This window comes from Halichondria panicea, chromosome 14 (genome assembly GCF_963675165.1).
Source record: "Halichondria panicea chromosome 14, odHalPani1.1, whole genome shotgun sequence".
In the NCBI taxonomy this organism is placed as follows: Eukaryota; Metazoa; Porifera; class Demospongiae; order Suberitida; family Halichondriidae; genus Halichondria; species Halichondria panicea.
This window is the reverse complement of record NC_087390.1, coordinates 5,178,911-5,194,749: the sequence shown is the minus strand read 5'-3', so window position 1 is coordinate 5,194,749 and position 15,839 is coordinate 5,178,911. Positions and strand designations below refer to the sequence as shown.

Genomic DNA, 15,839 nt, shown 5'->3' with positions numbered 1-15,839 from the left:
TGTTTAAATCTGCTCTTCAGTTAATTTTGGTGGTTGATTTTAATCACTTTCTGAGGTGTAACTAGTACTCCATGATGCCTTTCAATGTTACTGTAAAGTTGAAGTTATGCTTGGATCAATCCTTAATTAGCATTGCAACCAACTACACTACCCACCCCCCACACCCACACACACCCACACACCCACCCACACACACACACACAGCCATACTTTACCCTGGACAACCTACCACCAGTAGCTATACATGGGAGCCTGATTTAAGGCAGAACTTCCTTGACAACGTGGTGATCAACATCTCCTGGAATAAACCTACTGGTAAAAAAAAAGTATTATCTACTAGTACCTTCATTGTGTACTACCTTACACACACACACACACACACACACACACACACACACACACACACACACACACACACACACACACACACACACACACACACACACACTACTAGTACCTTCATTGTGTACTACCTTATACACACACACACACACACACACATACACACACACACACATACACACACACACACACTACTAGTACCTTCATTGTGTACTACCTTATACACACACACACACACACACACATACACACACACACACTACTAGTACCTTCATTGTGTACTACCTTACACACACACACACACACACACACACACACACACACACACACACACACACACACACACACACACACACACACACACACACACACACTACTAGTACCTTCATTGTGTACTACCTTACACACACACACGCACGCACGCACGCACACACACACACACACACACACTACTAGTACCTTCATTGTGTACTACCTTACACACACACACACACACACACACACACACACACACACACACACACACACACACACACACTACTAGTACCTACATTGTGTACTACCTTATAGCGGAACATTTTCGTAAGGTGCAACATTTCGCGTTTTTCGAGGGCAGAGCAGTTAACGCGAAAATTAAAACTAAGATAAACTCCCACGCACCGGTATGTCACATGCAAAGCATTTCTGCTGAGAGCTCTTGAGCCAAATGACAAAAAATGTAATACTTCCCGGTATTATACGGTAATACCCAAGCCCTCCAGTGAAGGCTGAGAAATCTCCCATTTATTAATTTTGATGTTTTACTGAGTTGCATTTCGATCGTTAAATGACAGGCTACATAATAGTACATACGTTGACCGATAACTGCAGATGTCTGCTTTACTCGGTACCAAGCTAGCGTAATTGTAGTGCGCTAATCTGTGAAATTATTTACCGTATAGCGCGAAATTTTCGAGGCACTTATATTTTGTGGATTGGCCTCTAAAAGCCATTTCGTTGCACAATGTTCGCGGAATGACTGCTTACCGGAAGCCACGCCTTTAAATATTTGCACGATAGCAGGTAATTCTAATTAAAGCACAATTTTCGTAGACTTAATTTTCGTGTAGAATTCTAACCCGCGAAATCCGCGAAAATTAAGCCCCTCGAAAATTTTGCGCTATACGGTATTTTATCAACCTTGTGTAGAATAATTACCGTATATTTTCTAATACAGCGGACACTCTGTCTTTAATTTTACATTTGTTCTAACTATCCGGACAATACGTTGAAAAGTTGTTGAGGTACATTCCAAGCCAACATGTAGCTTTATTAGAGTTAAGATAGCTTGAGGATTTGCTAGTTGTTAAATTCTAAAACTGTTCAGTCGCACGTACACTGTACTATTAAACATGAGTTAGCTCTCATGCAGCTGCATGCCTGTTTTATATACTCCAGACATCTCACGCGCGCTATATTATTACCCGGACAAAGTCCAAAATAATAATTTTTTTACTGTCCGATAAAATTAATTATACTGCACCTAGCTCATACAGTGTGTATTCTGTCCTGACCTCCTTCAGATTATGACTTGGTGGCCTACTATCAACTGATACTCAACAGCCAAGGCTCTAACTGTGATAGAGGTCACTCTGGAAACCACGTCTACGCGATATCTCCCTCCCCTTCTTTGTCCTTCACAATAGAGGCGGATTCACCGCAGCACTTTCCCAGACTGGGCTGTATCTATCAGTATACTGTAAGTGTTACGTGTGCTAATTATAATCTCTATTTACATAATAATTTAGTCACTGGACTCTGTTACATGTACTAATTTTTTTGAGGGTGTGATACCAACTGCATTGATCTCAGTTTTTTTTTTTTTTTTTAGATAAAATCGTTTCCGAGCAATGATGATGATAATTACTTTGGAATTATTGATCTGAAGGAGATTGGTAAGTGCCTTCCTAATGATAACCATAACCTCCTCTGCAAACTGCTGTTTCAGACGTGATGTATAGTTGAATCTGTTTCAGCGTGCATGTCTGTTCAAGTACTCTAACGGTTCATATACAGTACCACTCAGACCTCTTAATGGCCGCTCCTGACCACACTTGAAGGCAACCAGGTCCCAGTAAAATAACTCCTTAACAAATTAAGGCTACCTCTACCTCCGTAAAGCGAACAAAACTCTACCGAAGGTGTCCATTATAAACAAGTGGTTTTACTGTATTTATATCTGCATTTTTACTAGAATGTACTCTTTCTCCAGAGGAGAGGTCATCGCTGAAATGGATGTGCACTGCCGTGATTGACCCCCTCACTGGACTCTACACTGCCATAGCAACCTGGGACACTTATAACATCACTGAGACAGTCGTCACCAATATGAACTATAGTGTGATAGTATCACTTGATGACAACTACAATCTACATGAGCAACTGATAAAAACAACCACTATACCTCTATTAGTGAGTGAAATAGGTCTTTGAGCTTTTGCTTGTAACTTGATAGTAGTGAGTATAACTATATTATTACACCAATTTACAATCTCAACTGACACACGAGAATTCATACACCTTTCAATTTTGTTTTTGAGCTGTTTATTTAGTATTGACCAAACGTCCAACACTCTTAATTTCTTCCTCAGAATGGGAGCAGCAGTTACCTTGTTCATGGAATAGCACCTCATGAGGACTTGCGTATCAAGTTCAGAGTGAGTTGCTCTCTCTCTTAAAAGAGGAACTTACTTTGTATAGTAACGTTATAATTATGGTTCAATTAAAGTATGTAGATGCGTTAAAATTGTACGTATGATCACCCACTGTACAGTTCTTTTATGTACGTATAGTGTTTTTAACCTCCCTCAAATTCGGCCTCTAATAATGATGAAGTGGCTTCCCCCATTTTGAAGGTTGACTGTACGTATTATTGACAAGCCATCTCTATAATTGCAGGTTAGAGCAACATCCAGTGTTATCAGCGAACAGCTGCTCCCTGGAGCCTTTGATTGTTTCACCGGCACTCTACCGCCACAAGTACCCGATCCTATAGACGTCAACTCCATTCAAGTTCACCAGTTCGTACTCAATGATAACAAGAATCTGTTCATCAACGCCTCGTGGTCGGCTCCCGTTGCTTCGTACGGGAACATCTCGTGGTATCGGATACAGATATTGGAACAGCGTATTGCCCCAGGGCAGGAGGCAGCCATCTCTGAACTTATTCATAGACACATCTTTAATGCGGTGAGTGTAGTATTGTACATCTCTCATTGAGTTATAAAAGAACCCCATCTTGATAGAATTAGAGGCTATTCGCTCTCTGCAGTAACCACATGTTTTGTGTGAGCCTCCCTTTAATTAACACTAACAGATGTGAATCACTGTAAATGTCTATAATTATTACTTACCCCCCACCTTGCGCTGTGGACCCCCACCCTGCCATACGTTGTACCCCCACATTACCTACCCCCCACCCTGCCATACATGGTATCCCCCACAGAGTGCTAGCAGCTTCAGTGACTGGGAGGCCGTGTCAGTACCCAACAACACTCCGTGCCTCTATCTACAGGTAAGGCAGAATACTACCCTGGACGTGGTGTACAGTATAGCAGGGAGTACACACAATAGTACCTGTATAATTATTGGTTATACTTTGATTCTTGCAAGTTTAAGAGGTTAAGACTACACTAAGTTTATCACAGCCATACGTACCTAGTTCTAGACAGTTACCAACATTTCTGGAAAATTGTTACGGACAAGCCATAATCCGTTCATAGACAGTAAGCAATTTCTAGCTCTCTTTTTACTTATCTTTCTTCAATCTGGTGCAGGTCCAAGCCACCAACATCCAGGTTGTGGACAAAGCGGCAGTCGAGAGAGAGCTGAGATCTGACGATGTGTGGGGCAACTGGAGTGAGTTGGTGGTGTTGAGGAACAGCTCTCTGTACGACCAAAACTGTCAGCCCATCATTAAAAATGGTGAGAAACTAGCTACATTGTATATAGTACATGTATGTTGTAATGAGTGTGTGGCTTTTGGCAAAGATCAATTGTTCGAGAAGATTAACAAATTAGCTTAAATCTTAATCGGGTCAGCTAATTGCGTAGTGTAGTACCGTAGTCACTTTTTTCTATTCATAATCCTAGCACTGTATTGGATAATGACTTGCTGTCACATGATCTCCTCAGAACCCTCCAATCTTTCCGAGGGTGAAACTCTCCCCCTCTTTGCGATCATCTGCATTGCAGTGGGCGTGTGTCTGGTCATAACCCTGGTGCTGGTGTGTCTGTCCTGTGTCATCATTTACAAGAGGCAAAAAATGAGACGACAACTCAGCAAAGTGTTCGTGGTGAGTGGAATACAGTGACCTCATTGTAGCGATTTGGGGAATAAAAAAATTTTGGCCATTATACGGAGGTGGCCTTTGCTGAGGTGTTTTTGTAGCACAAGCTTTTCATTTGGGGTCTGGGTGCTTGGCCTTTATATCACAGTTAGCCTTTCCATCAGGTAAGATGCCATGGGTTACACTCAGATGAGGTTCGACATGCATGCACGAATCACTACACAAGTTCAGTGTATTGGGCCTCCCTGCATGTTATCATGTGACCAGAAACGAAACGGCTGAAAATGTATAACACTTGTGTGATGACCGGACCCCCTCGATCTGGGTTCCACTAGTCATGTTCAAAAGTTGTTCACAAACAAACCTAAATCCAAATATTGCATACATCTCATATTTAAGAGACCATCCCTCCTCAGGACAACAGCTACCCCAACCCGATGTTCTTCATGGGTGGTGAGGGGAGAATGAGACGCAGGAACAGTCTGCCCTATCGATCAACACTACAGATCGGTGCAAGTAAGAACTCTGAATGCAAATAATTATTATGACATGGTATACACTGATGTAGTTATTATACGCATGATTATTACCGACTTCTTGCATATTACCGTAATGATCTTTACCTATTTGTGACTTTTGAGACTGATTTCCCAATATTACTGTAATGATCTTTACCCACCGGTGACTTTGAGACACTGACTTCCCAATATTACTGTAATGATCTTTACCCACCGGTGACTTTGAGACACTGACTTCCCAATATTACTGTAATGATCTTTACCCACTAGTACTACACATTCACGAACTTGCTCCTTGTTGTACTGTATTACCATGGTAATTTTTGGCTACAATGATTTTTAAGATACGTATTTTAGGCATAATTACATTTAAATTTCTTCCTCCATTGCAGATTCTGTGACTGATGACTGGGAGATTCCTGTAGAGAATGTTCAGACAGACTCAAAGTTTGGAGAGGGTTGTTTTGGTGAGGTGTATCGGGGGGTGGTGCGTGGACCCCTCCCTAATTCTCGAAGGATGAAGAACTCCATGTGTGTCGTTGTCGCCATCAAGATGCTCAAAGGTAGGTAATGATCGAGATATGGCTTTCACACTATAACATGAGTGGGAAACTCCGGCTATATACCCGTCAGCCCCCGTGACATAGTACAGAGAATACTGATAATTTTGTGTTGTGATATCATTTCAAACGATTGCACAAATTCCGTTGAAGAGAGCAATAATTTTATTGTGATATAATGTTGTTAAACTAATATACTTCCACTGCCCCGCCCCCTCACCAGATTCAGCGACGGGTAGTGAGAGAACTGATTTCCTACACGAGATTGATACCATGAAGGAGATTGGCCATGGCAACAATCCACACGTCATCAATTTCATTGGCTGTGTAACGATACAGGAGCCACTGTGCCTCATCACTGAGTTCGTGAGTCATGGCGACCTCCTCTCTTATCTGCAGTCCATCAGGAGAATGGTGGGTCTAGGTATAGTCATGAGATGTTCAAAGCTTCGATCGTGTGTATGTGTGTATAGAAATAGGTGCGTGTATACGTACAGTGTGTAATATCTTTCATCCATCAAGTAGTTACGTACATTCCTGTGCGTATAATTATTAATGACCATTGCATTGGCCTGACAATCAACGCATGATATATATCTGTGTTATTTGTTCTCCACAGATCTCTATCAAGAGTCAAGTGGGTGGTGAGGTCCATCCGACCCCCTACCTGGAGCCACAGTCCAAGCTTAAGGACCCCCCACATAGCACCACCACGAGTGTGCCAGCACCAGACGAGGGAACATCGGGGAGGGAGGAGGTGAGGGGGTGGGGTATGTAGTACATGTACACGGGTACAGTGGTGTAACACACTGAGTGTAGTCTAGAGAATGTTATGCAATTTGTTAGCCATCATATTATTTTCTTAACAGCAAAAGTTGTACATGACTGTATATAGTATTGCTGCTCAAAACACAATCATCTTATTATTATAGCCTACGTATTTAAAATGTTTAGTTATATCTTTCCACATTACCCCATTACCCCCTTCCCCCTTGCACACACAGGTGGCTGCAGAGTGTGTGTTGAGACCACCCCCTGGTTCAGCGTACGAGAGACTCGGTGATGTGGAACCAGTCAATCTTCTCTCATTCGCCTACCAGATTGCATCTGGAATGGTCAGTGCATTTACACTAACTAAAAAACTAGGCCAATTCTAGCAAGTACAGAGCTGTTAACAGTACCATTCAAAATTTAACACCATGAATGTATTAAAAGAACAGTAAACTGCAAAAGAAGCTGAGATTTGGATTTTCTATATGCGTCCTCTGTTGTGATCATAAACCCTACATGTAGTTCTAACGTTCAATATACGTCTAAGAATTATACCTACCTTTAGTGAACACTAGTAGCTACTTTAACCACACACCCCCACACACACACACACACAACCACTACAGGACTACCTCTCCAGCCTCAACGTGGTCCATCGTGACTTGGCCTGCCGTAACATTCTAGTGGGGGAAGACAAAAACCTCAAGATCTCCGACTTTGGCATGTCTCGTTTTGTGGCCGCTGAGGACATCTACGTGAAGGAGGGACGTGTTCGGTTGCCATGGAAATGGATGGCGATAGAGTCGATTGTCAACCGAGAGTTCACCAGTGCCTCAGATGTGTGGGCGTATGGTGTGACCCTGTGGGAGATAGGGACTTTGGGTACGTTCATATGGGAATGATATATAAATTACATGTACTACTGTTTCAGTACAACATAATTATTCTTGTGGATGTGTTCAGATAATTATACAGTTCACTTTAATATTAGGGAAGGTTTTAAATTTTCTGCGGTAAATCTGTTTAATGAGTTGCTGTGGTGCTAAATTTGGCATTACCTAGGAGCTTAGAGCTATGTGATAAAATATGATGTTCTGCAGTTGTCGTACAAGAATAGGAACAAGAGAGGGTTAAATATAACATGATAGAGGTTTTCTGTTTAGTCAATATCTAGTGCATGTCACCACTCTCTTCCTGTTCACACCTCATCCATATCTTCCTCTATATTAGGTGGTTTCCCCTACCCTGCCATCTCTAACAGAGAGCTACTGGACTTCCTCAGGGAAGGGGACAGACTGGAGCGCCCTGACAACTGCAATACTGAAATGTGAGTTATTAACCCCTCTAGAGTATTTTGATCATGATTATTTAAAGTGCAACGTGATTTCAAAACAACTTAAAATTAATGCCATAATGCCGTTTTAGTGCTTAAAATTAATTCAGTGCAATAAAAGTTATTATACAGTGCTGAAATTAAACCAGTTAGTTTAGCAGGAATCGTTTGGTTGGTACCAGTATGCTGTTCTTTGCTTACCAAACGATTCCTGCTAAACTAACTGGTTTATTTCAGCACTGTATAAATATTTTATTGCATAGTATTAACTCCTAACCCCTCCCCCTTGCACACCCTGCAGCTACGAGATCATGTGCAACTGCTGGAGTGAGGACCCTGGTGATCGATGGACCTTTGCTCAGCTTCGATCAAAATTTGACGCCATGTTGTCCGAGAGAAACCCTTACTACTTTGACCTGAACCATGTTAACTCCCAACGTCCGTATTATAACAATCTGTCAGAGCAAAGCCACTCCGATGGCAACCACACCAACTCACTCAGTGGGGAGGAACTAGAGGTGAGCAGTTACTAGAGTAGCTCTAGTTGCACAATGGGAACGTACGATTAGTTTTAATGTGGTATATCACTAATCACTTCACTTCTAATAATCAATCGCATCTTATTACTCATTATAATTAATGTGTACTTCTTGCACTGTCAATGTGTGAGTCTCTGTCATTTATCAATACCACCTCCCTCCCCGCACACACACACAGTCATCATCTGCTGTCGGAGGAGCCGCCAGTGGCTATGACTACCTCAAACCACGCCCTCCAGCCCCTGTCCCAATTCCACCCATCGATACCACTGCTCCCCAGTTCATGATCCACCCCTCAACCAATCCCTACGTAGAGACCCCCACAGCCAAACATCCCTGTATGACATCATACGACCTCTCCCTGCGTGATTCCGGTCAGGGTTCTTCGAGTGAGACTATCGGACAAGAGTTGGAGCAGGTGGGCTCGGAGAATAGTAACCATAACAACAACGAAACTGATGAGATTGATACTAATATTGACAATGTTGACGTAGTAACAGACCCTCATGTGTGATTTTAATACTCTATTTTCAGTTGTAATCAGAGTTCATTTGTAATGGTTGTAACAATAATTTTTTGACAGTAATTATATTTTCTGACCTAATAAACACCTGTGATAATTATATAATTATGGCGCAATATAAATATTATGCGCATGGATTTCCCCTGATACTATCACTGTGACCATTCACACTTTTAAGGGGGTGAAGTTTTGTGAGTGTATTTATTTTGTAATGGGGCTGCATGAAAGTATAAGGGGGGAAAACCATCAGTTGCAATTGGGCTAACTTTACAGCCAATTATTAAACCATCTAAGGCAAATTGAGGAAAAGAACTAAGCCTCAGGCAAAATTTTAAAAGACCTTTAGTGTTTAACCAAGGGCGCATGAGCTCAGGTAGGTTAAGGCATAATTATTAAGATCAGTGCCATAAATAGTATAATTAATGAAGTTGCCCTGTCATTGTGAAATGGCATCAATGCATGTTTTTGCTCTTGAATTATATCTTATACGTAGAAAGGATCAGTATGATAACATCGTTGCCATGGTTACTGACATATTGTGTGCGTTACCTGTGACCATTTATTTTAAACAACTCTTTTCAGAATGCAGCCTCCAATACACAATTTCATGACCCCATCTTAGTATCAAAAGAAAGCTCTTACTATTGTACAGTAGGAACTATGCAAGTATTTAGGGCTGCTTTCATGTATTTTGTACAGTATGCATATGAATGATTAATTTTCTCCATTTTTCAGCATTTTTATCAATTAAGTTACTGTAATCTGAGCTAGAATGACCTCATACCAAATACTCACCTTTTTTCTATTAGATATCACCAATAGCTTTCTTTTGGTAGTAATATTGCTTTGTATAAAGTAGTATTGGAGGCTGCATTTCTAAAATGTTATTTAAGGTCAGTCATTTTTGGTCACAGCTAACGCACACAACAAGATAGTAACCATGGTAATAGTGTTATCAAATTAATGGTATTTATGTCCACAATACATTTTGGGTGAAAAAAGGTACTATTGTCAAGATATTATACAATAAAGTAAGGGCATGCAACTCATTATTAGTCCAACGTGAGAGTAAAAACTGCTATTTATCGCTATCTGCACATGCATACATACTTCACAGAATCTTTTTTTTTTTTACTGTACTTTTCCAGTAAATTTCACCGCCCACTTTCAGTTTTTGCTTGCAAGCTGTTGCATGCCCTATTCTCTCATACCGCCCTTGGTTTAACTTGTCATTATAATCATTAGAAAGCCCTGTTTCTACACTGCACATCAACCTAATCTCGTTTGTTTACTTTGTAAAGTATGCATGGTGTACATGTATATCTTAACACGTGCGTGTGTTTTCAATTTTCTAAAAACGTATGTTGAATAATTCATTATCAACCTTAATCAGTGCAGTGACTGCTCTTCGTCTGATGACTTTTTTTGCTGATTGCATGCATGTAGACTGCATTGATGAAACAGACCGTTTCTGTTTTCTGTGTGATATAAATGGGATGTGTTCAATGTTGTGCGTGTGCATGGTCTATACCGTGACAGAGGAACATAAAGTGAGAGAAAGTTATTACATGCATGTGTACAGTATGTGCTTTTCAAGTGGGTTGAATTCAAATTGAAAGTTGAATTGAGTGTACTCACTACTCACACCACTAAACTACAAAGCTGTGACAGCCGCCTATAGATCTAGAATCTAGATTCAGCTTCGTGGTTTAGTGGTGTGAGTCGAGTACATGTGTAGTGAGTACTCCTTCAACATTCAACTTCCAATGTTATTCAGTGCCTTTAGTCTGAAGAGTAAAAGAAAACATAAATTTGCTTCTACTGGTACACATAAATGTGATTATTTTGTGATTGTAACGTTTCTAAGAAATTCTGCTTATACCATTGTGTAGGTAAAAGAATGCATATGTTCTAAAACATATCTAAAAATATCTCCATGGCAACCAATGTGGTGGTTATAAAACAATAAGATTTTTGAATAGTGGACAATTGCTTATAGCGATGGAAAAAACCAATCGTTATCAGCTAATTTGGCCCCTTTTTTCCTCATCGGTAACTCAATCTAGTCACACCCAATAGCCTAGTGAAACCCCTCGATCCCCTTTCCACATAATTATAATGTGCAGAGGATTCTCTTGATGTTTTCGGCGACCCTATAAAGTAGAGGTGTAAGTACTCTTGAAACTGCAAGACGACACCGATATATAAATCAGAGGTTGGTACCAAACTGTAGCGTAACACCCTCAGCTACCCGCCAAACGACATCTGGGGTGCTGAATGTGCTGAATTCTTAAAAGTGCCGAACCAAGGCGTTAAACCCCAGTTAAGGGGGCTTGCGCCCCTCTTAAGATCTCCATATACGTTGGCCAAAACACGGACAAAAAATTACGTTTTACTACATGCATCAATTTTAGCAACTTTGTGTATACGTGTTGCCTGTGACATTTCTGATGGAAATCGCTAAGCAAAAAAGAACCCAAAAAACCTGATAATTGAGTAGTAACCAGTATGTGTACTGTACTTATGTAACTATACGAAATCATGCAATGTTAGCTATAAACTATTCAGGAGGTCAGTGGTAACTTTTCACCGTAGCAACCTTTAAGCAACGATTAGAAAACAGAGTTTTTTGTCGCCTTCGAAGTTCGCCTGCAAGTTTTCAACTATAAGTAGCCTATTATTTTTCCACCATTGTCTCATTGGTAGCATGAAATTGTCTATAGTTTGCTTAAACAGCTCATTTTTGTGTCCATGCACACACGCTAATCACTCTACCCCTGATGGTTAACATGCAGTAACCATAACAGCAAAAAACTGATGAGATTGAGGTTAAATAAAAACATCGACTGATTTATAAAGTTTTTCAAACGACACCCTGCATGGCCGATATTCATTGTGTGTGTTGATGGATATCATAATTATTATCTTTGTGGGAATCAGTTCAATAATTACTTATCAGTTGGTGTAGAATGTAGCTTCACGTCGGCAAATATAAATTTCATGCCAGTAAAATTTTAGGTATAGGTTATTACTCATGCACGAGGGCTATACAGCTAATACACTCAAGCCCAATGGGCGTAGCCCAAGCAATAAGTAAGACTATTAGTGTAGTCATAATACTATACACACAATTGCATTTTGTTACCAGTCCATACTCCTATATAATTATACACGTGTATATAATTATAGGAGTCTGGACTGGTATATTACAGCGAACTTAGCTAGTTGTGACATACCTTTTTTGCAGCAAGTTTTTAGTGAATGATACACAATAATTACGCAAAATGAAATCGGCAAAAGCATTACTAATTATAAGAGGGCTACAGACAATTACAACTATATAACTCAGTCTCAATAGGTTAGTTTTAGTTTCCATTCCGAGGTGGGTCTTGCATCTCATCTCTGGAGTCATCTGAATCAGATGAATCCTCTTCTGCTCTTGTAGTTGCTTGCCGCCTACAAACTGCATATTACATCAAAATTGAATCAACATAATTATAAGCCCTTTTACTTTCAAGTAATCACATTTATGCAAGATAATTATACTTACATTCTTCTTGTTCTTCTTTTTCTTTGACATTCTGGTAAGCTTTCACTCCCGCTGTAGTAGCACCAGCAACACCAACTCCAATCCCACCCCCGACAGCTGCTCCGATCACAAGACCAGCACCTGCTGCGACGCCAAATGTGGGTATACCAATCGCAAGAGCACCAATTACAGCACCAATTGAGGCACCCACACCACCAGCAGCTATTCCGGCAGCAGTGCCTCCAGCACCGATGGCAATTTTCTGGCGTAGAGACATTTCACCTGTCGAAATCGGCTGCTCCCAAATTTTCTTTCCCTTGATGTCATCTGAAACTTCGGGTTTTCTCATCTCGTCTCTTTCTTTCGTTCTTGCCTGAAACTTGGCTAGTTGTGAAATACCTTTTTTGTAGCAAGTTCTTGTGCTTCTTTCAAAAACTTGTACCCACACAACAGAAAGCCAGAAGTCTCGTCCAGGAAGTGCCAACTCATTTTCTTTTCCTGCAACAACAAAGGCTAGCTTCCTTACGGTTCTTGGAGGGATAGGAGTGATCATCGAACCTGACAACATTATACTTCGCACTTGTTCTTTCCAAAGTTCAATTGCTCTGTTGAAGCTCTCTCCCCCGGATCCCGTACTTCGCTGTAAAGCACGTGCACATCGGTGTGCCTTCAAGAACACAATCACGCTGGTTTTCCAAATGTCAACACCATAGGCACTCGTAATCTTGTTGATCTCTTCTCTTATCTCAGCTGTTTTAATTCCAAGCCCTTCTGCAGTGATACAGTAGAGAAGCACACCAACTTTATCTCTTGAACAACATTGGCGAATCAAATCAGTAGTTTGGCTGTCATCGGTGCCGAAGCCTGAAAAAATGCAAACCTTTAATTGCACATCTGGTTGATTAGGTCCAGGTGCTTGTTCAGTTTGCTCTTTGATCACAGAGCATCTCCGTCTAGTTTCCTCTGCAGACACCAACTGAATACCTAGCAATCCGTTGACAAGCAAAGCAATGTTAGAGCTTTGTCGTCCACAAACAACAATATTGCTAACTTCGGTTGCTCCAGCCATAATTGTGTCAAAAGACTGCAAAAATGAGCTACCACGGTATCTTATAACAGATTGCAGATATTCATAACAACGTCACATGCGTGCACTAGAAGAATTGTCAGTTAATGATCTTTACCTAAATTATTGACTAGTCTGGCCACGCCCTCCCCAACTTGTATTGGAATTCTCTACAGAGTGGGAATTCTATATATAAACTGTGTAAGGCCATGCAAAGTCAATTTGTAGTTTCTCAGGCCCTCGCGCTTGGAAATTGACTGCTTTCCAAATATCACGTGACCTCAAATTAGAGGCACTAAAAAGAAAAGAAAACGATAAATTTGTATGGGTTTTTGGTCATGAATATAATTATGACTAAAATTAAATTATGCACTTCCGCTTATTGAGGAAGTTAGGGGTGTGTTTTTAATTAAAATTATATGAATATCATTATCATTAATATCAATACCTCGGAATAATAGCCTGAGAAACTACAAATTGACTTTGCATGGCCTAAATCATCAGAATAGTAAGCTAGTGCAGAGAAAAAATGATCAGTGTATAGTCAGTAAAATTGCTGTTTTCTCTCCATAAAATATATACTTAATATTGTTTATACAGAGTGAGGAGTATACTGCAGACAAGGTTGCTCAATCTCTAATGGCAGTGATAACACAGGTGACTGTCTGCTCATGCAGATTTTATAACCATGCAGGCATTAATTATTGGTCCCCCTAATGTAGATATTTTAGTTCAGTGCCAATATATTATTCTGCCTCTTTCTATACAGTTTCAGTTGACAAAGGTTTGCTAGCTAGCTCCCACTGTTTGGCTACAGTTTACACACTTTCTGCTTGTTTATATACTATACTGTCTTTGCTATACTACTGTCTGTGCTTAAATTCTCTCTTATACTCTGTGCCTTTGACAAAGGTTTGCTCCCACTGTTTGGCTACAGGCCATTTAAATAACATGCAGTTGCTTCAGTATCGTTGATTGAATTCGAATTCTCACGGACTACTGACTATATTTTGACAAAAGTTTGCTCCCACTGTTTGTCTACGGGCCATTTATGACAATCAGTATACACTATTAACTGTGGACACCCCTTTTTTGTGAAACAATCAAAGCACATTGCAAATTATTTACCTCTTCTATAACACTCTAATACTTTTGAGCGAAAGCAAAAACATGGTGAGAGGCATTAGCAATTAGCGCACGTGCACGCTTGCAACACTAGCATGCAAGCACCCTCACTGGCAGAAAAGACGCCCTCATTGAAATTTTGCAGTCACCCTAATTTTGACACACCATACCCAGCAGTAGACTCGCTGACCAGTCCAATCTAGGGATTGGGACTGGTCAACTGCCAATCAACGAGTTGTTCTCATTACCGAAATCGGAATGACTAATCACAGTGCAGAAGCAATGTCATGTCTTATGTTGTGTTAGATAAACCACGGGACATAACCCACATACATTTTTTGGTGAGAATTATGCTGGCATAATAGGCACATTTATACCAGATGTCCCTCGCTAGCACTCACAAGCCTTATTGGCTCATTGGGGGGGGATCTCCTCTCTGGTAGACTGCAGGCATAACATGCATAATTATACACGTTAAAACATGCATGTCAACATGTATATACACGTTACACAATTATTGGTGCGCATGCGCAAGCGAGGTATACAGTATTGTGTGAGTGTGTGTGTGTGTAGCTGCTCGCAATGGGGTACACCAACCATTGTATGCTGTGCCTTATATTACAGTCTATATTCACTGCAACTTTAGTCAACCGCACAAACCACAATATTATGATGTCATACAACTAATTAAAATTCCACTAGAACAACTCGATGATTGGGAAATACATACAATTGCCCTCGGTTGTACAAATCCAATACACCCTTGATATCCATGGTACAACTACGTATAGCTGGTAATTTTCGTGGGGTAAAATATTCGTGGTTTTCGTGGTTGGAGGTCTGACCACGAATATTTTACCCACGAATGAAGCGACCTTGCCTGCCTTTACCTACAATCCAAGCAGCAACCACGAAAATATTATCCACGAAATGTCTCAATATTGCTGAACCACGAATATTTTGTCCCCCGAAAATTACCCGCTATACGGTATTAATGATAATTATTATACAAGAAACTCGAGTTGTTTAATTTTCAATTTCAATGCTGTTTTGCTTAAAATTTGCCTACAGTGCCTGCATGAGTATATAGTTTTTCCCATTGTGATTACTGTATGGTATACTATATCTATCAACCTTTTTACTTTCACTTGTTTCGTATCACAACTTATTCATTATTGTATACAGGACTAACTTTGCATCAACTA

General features: G+C 40.4%; 2 protein-coding genes across 2 annotated transcripts in view; one reads left to right on the top strand and one right to left on the bottom strand.

Annotated features, from left to right (window-relative positions):
- Positions 1-15,839, top strand: part of LOC135347803 (uncharacterized) — a gene marked incomplete in the record, with an annotated part of 825,189 nt that overhangs the window by 8,904 nt on the left and 800,446 nt on the right. The window contains 18 exon segments of the mRNA XM_064545867.1: positions 205-315; positions 1,905-2,080; positions 2,213-2,276; positions 2,594-2,793; positions 2,973-3,038; positions 3,280-3,570; positions 3,827-3,895; positions 4,158-4,305; positions 4,516-4,676; positions 5,087-5,186; positions 5,581-5,751; positions 5,972-6,162; positions 6,368-6,505; positions 6,753-6,863; positions 7,146-7,401; positions 7,750-7,846; positions 8,154-8,370; positions 8,570-9,552. Coding sequence (XP_064401937.1) covers positions 205-315; positions 1,905-2,080; positions 2,213-2,276; positions 2,594-2,793; positions 2,973-3,038; positions 3,280-3,570; positions 3,827-3,895; positions 4,158-4,305; positions 4,516-4,676; positions 5,087-5,186; positions 5,581-5,751; positions 5,972-6,162; positions 6,368-6,505; positions 6,753-6,863; positions 7,146-7,401; positions 7,750-7,846; positions 8,154-8,370; positions 8,570-8,905 — 2,903 coding nt within the window.
- LOC135347930 (uncharacterized) lies at positions 12,166-13,570 on the bottom strand. Its single transcript, XM_064546066.1, has 2 exons — positions 12,465-13,570; positions 12,166-12,377 (listed from the first exon to the last, which is right to left on the bottom strand). The coding sequence occupies exons 1-2, from the start codon at positions 13,510-13,512 to the stop codon at positions 12,280-12,282; spliced, it is 1,146 nt and encodes a 381-aa protein (XP_064402136.1). The 5' UTR covers positions 13,513-13,570; the 3' UTR covers positions 12,166-12,279.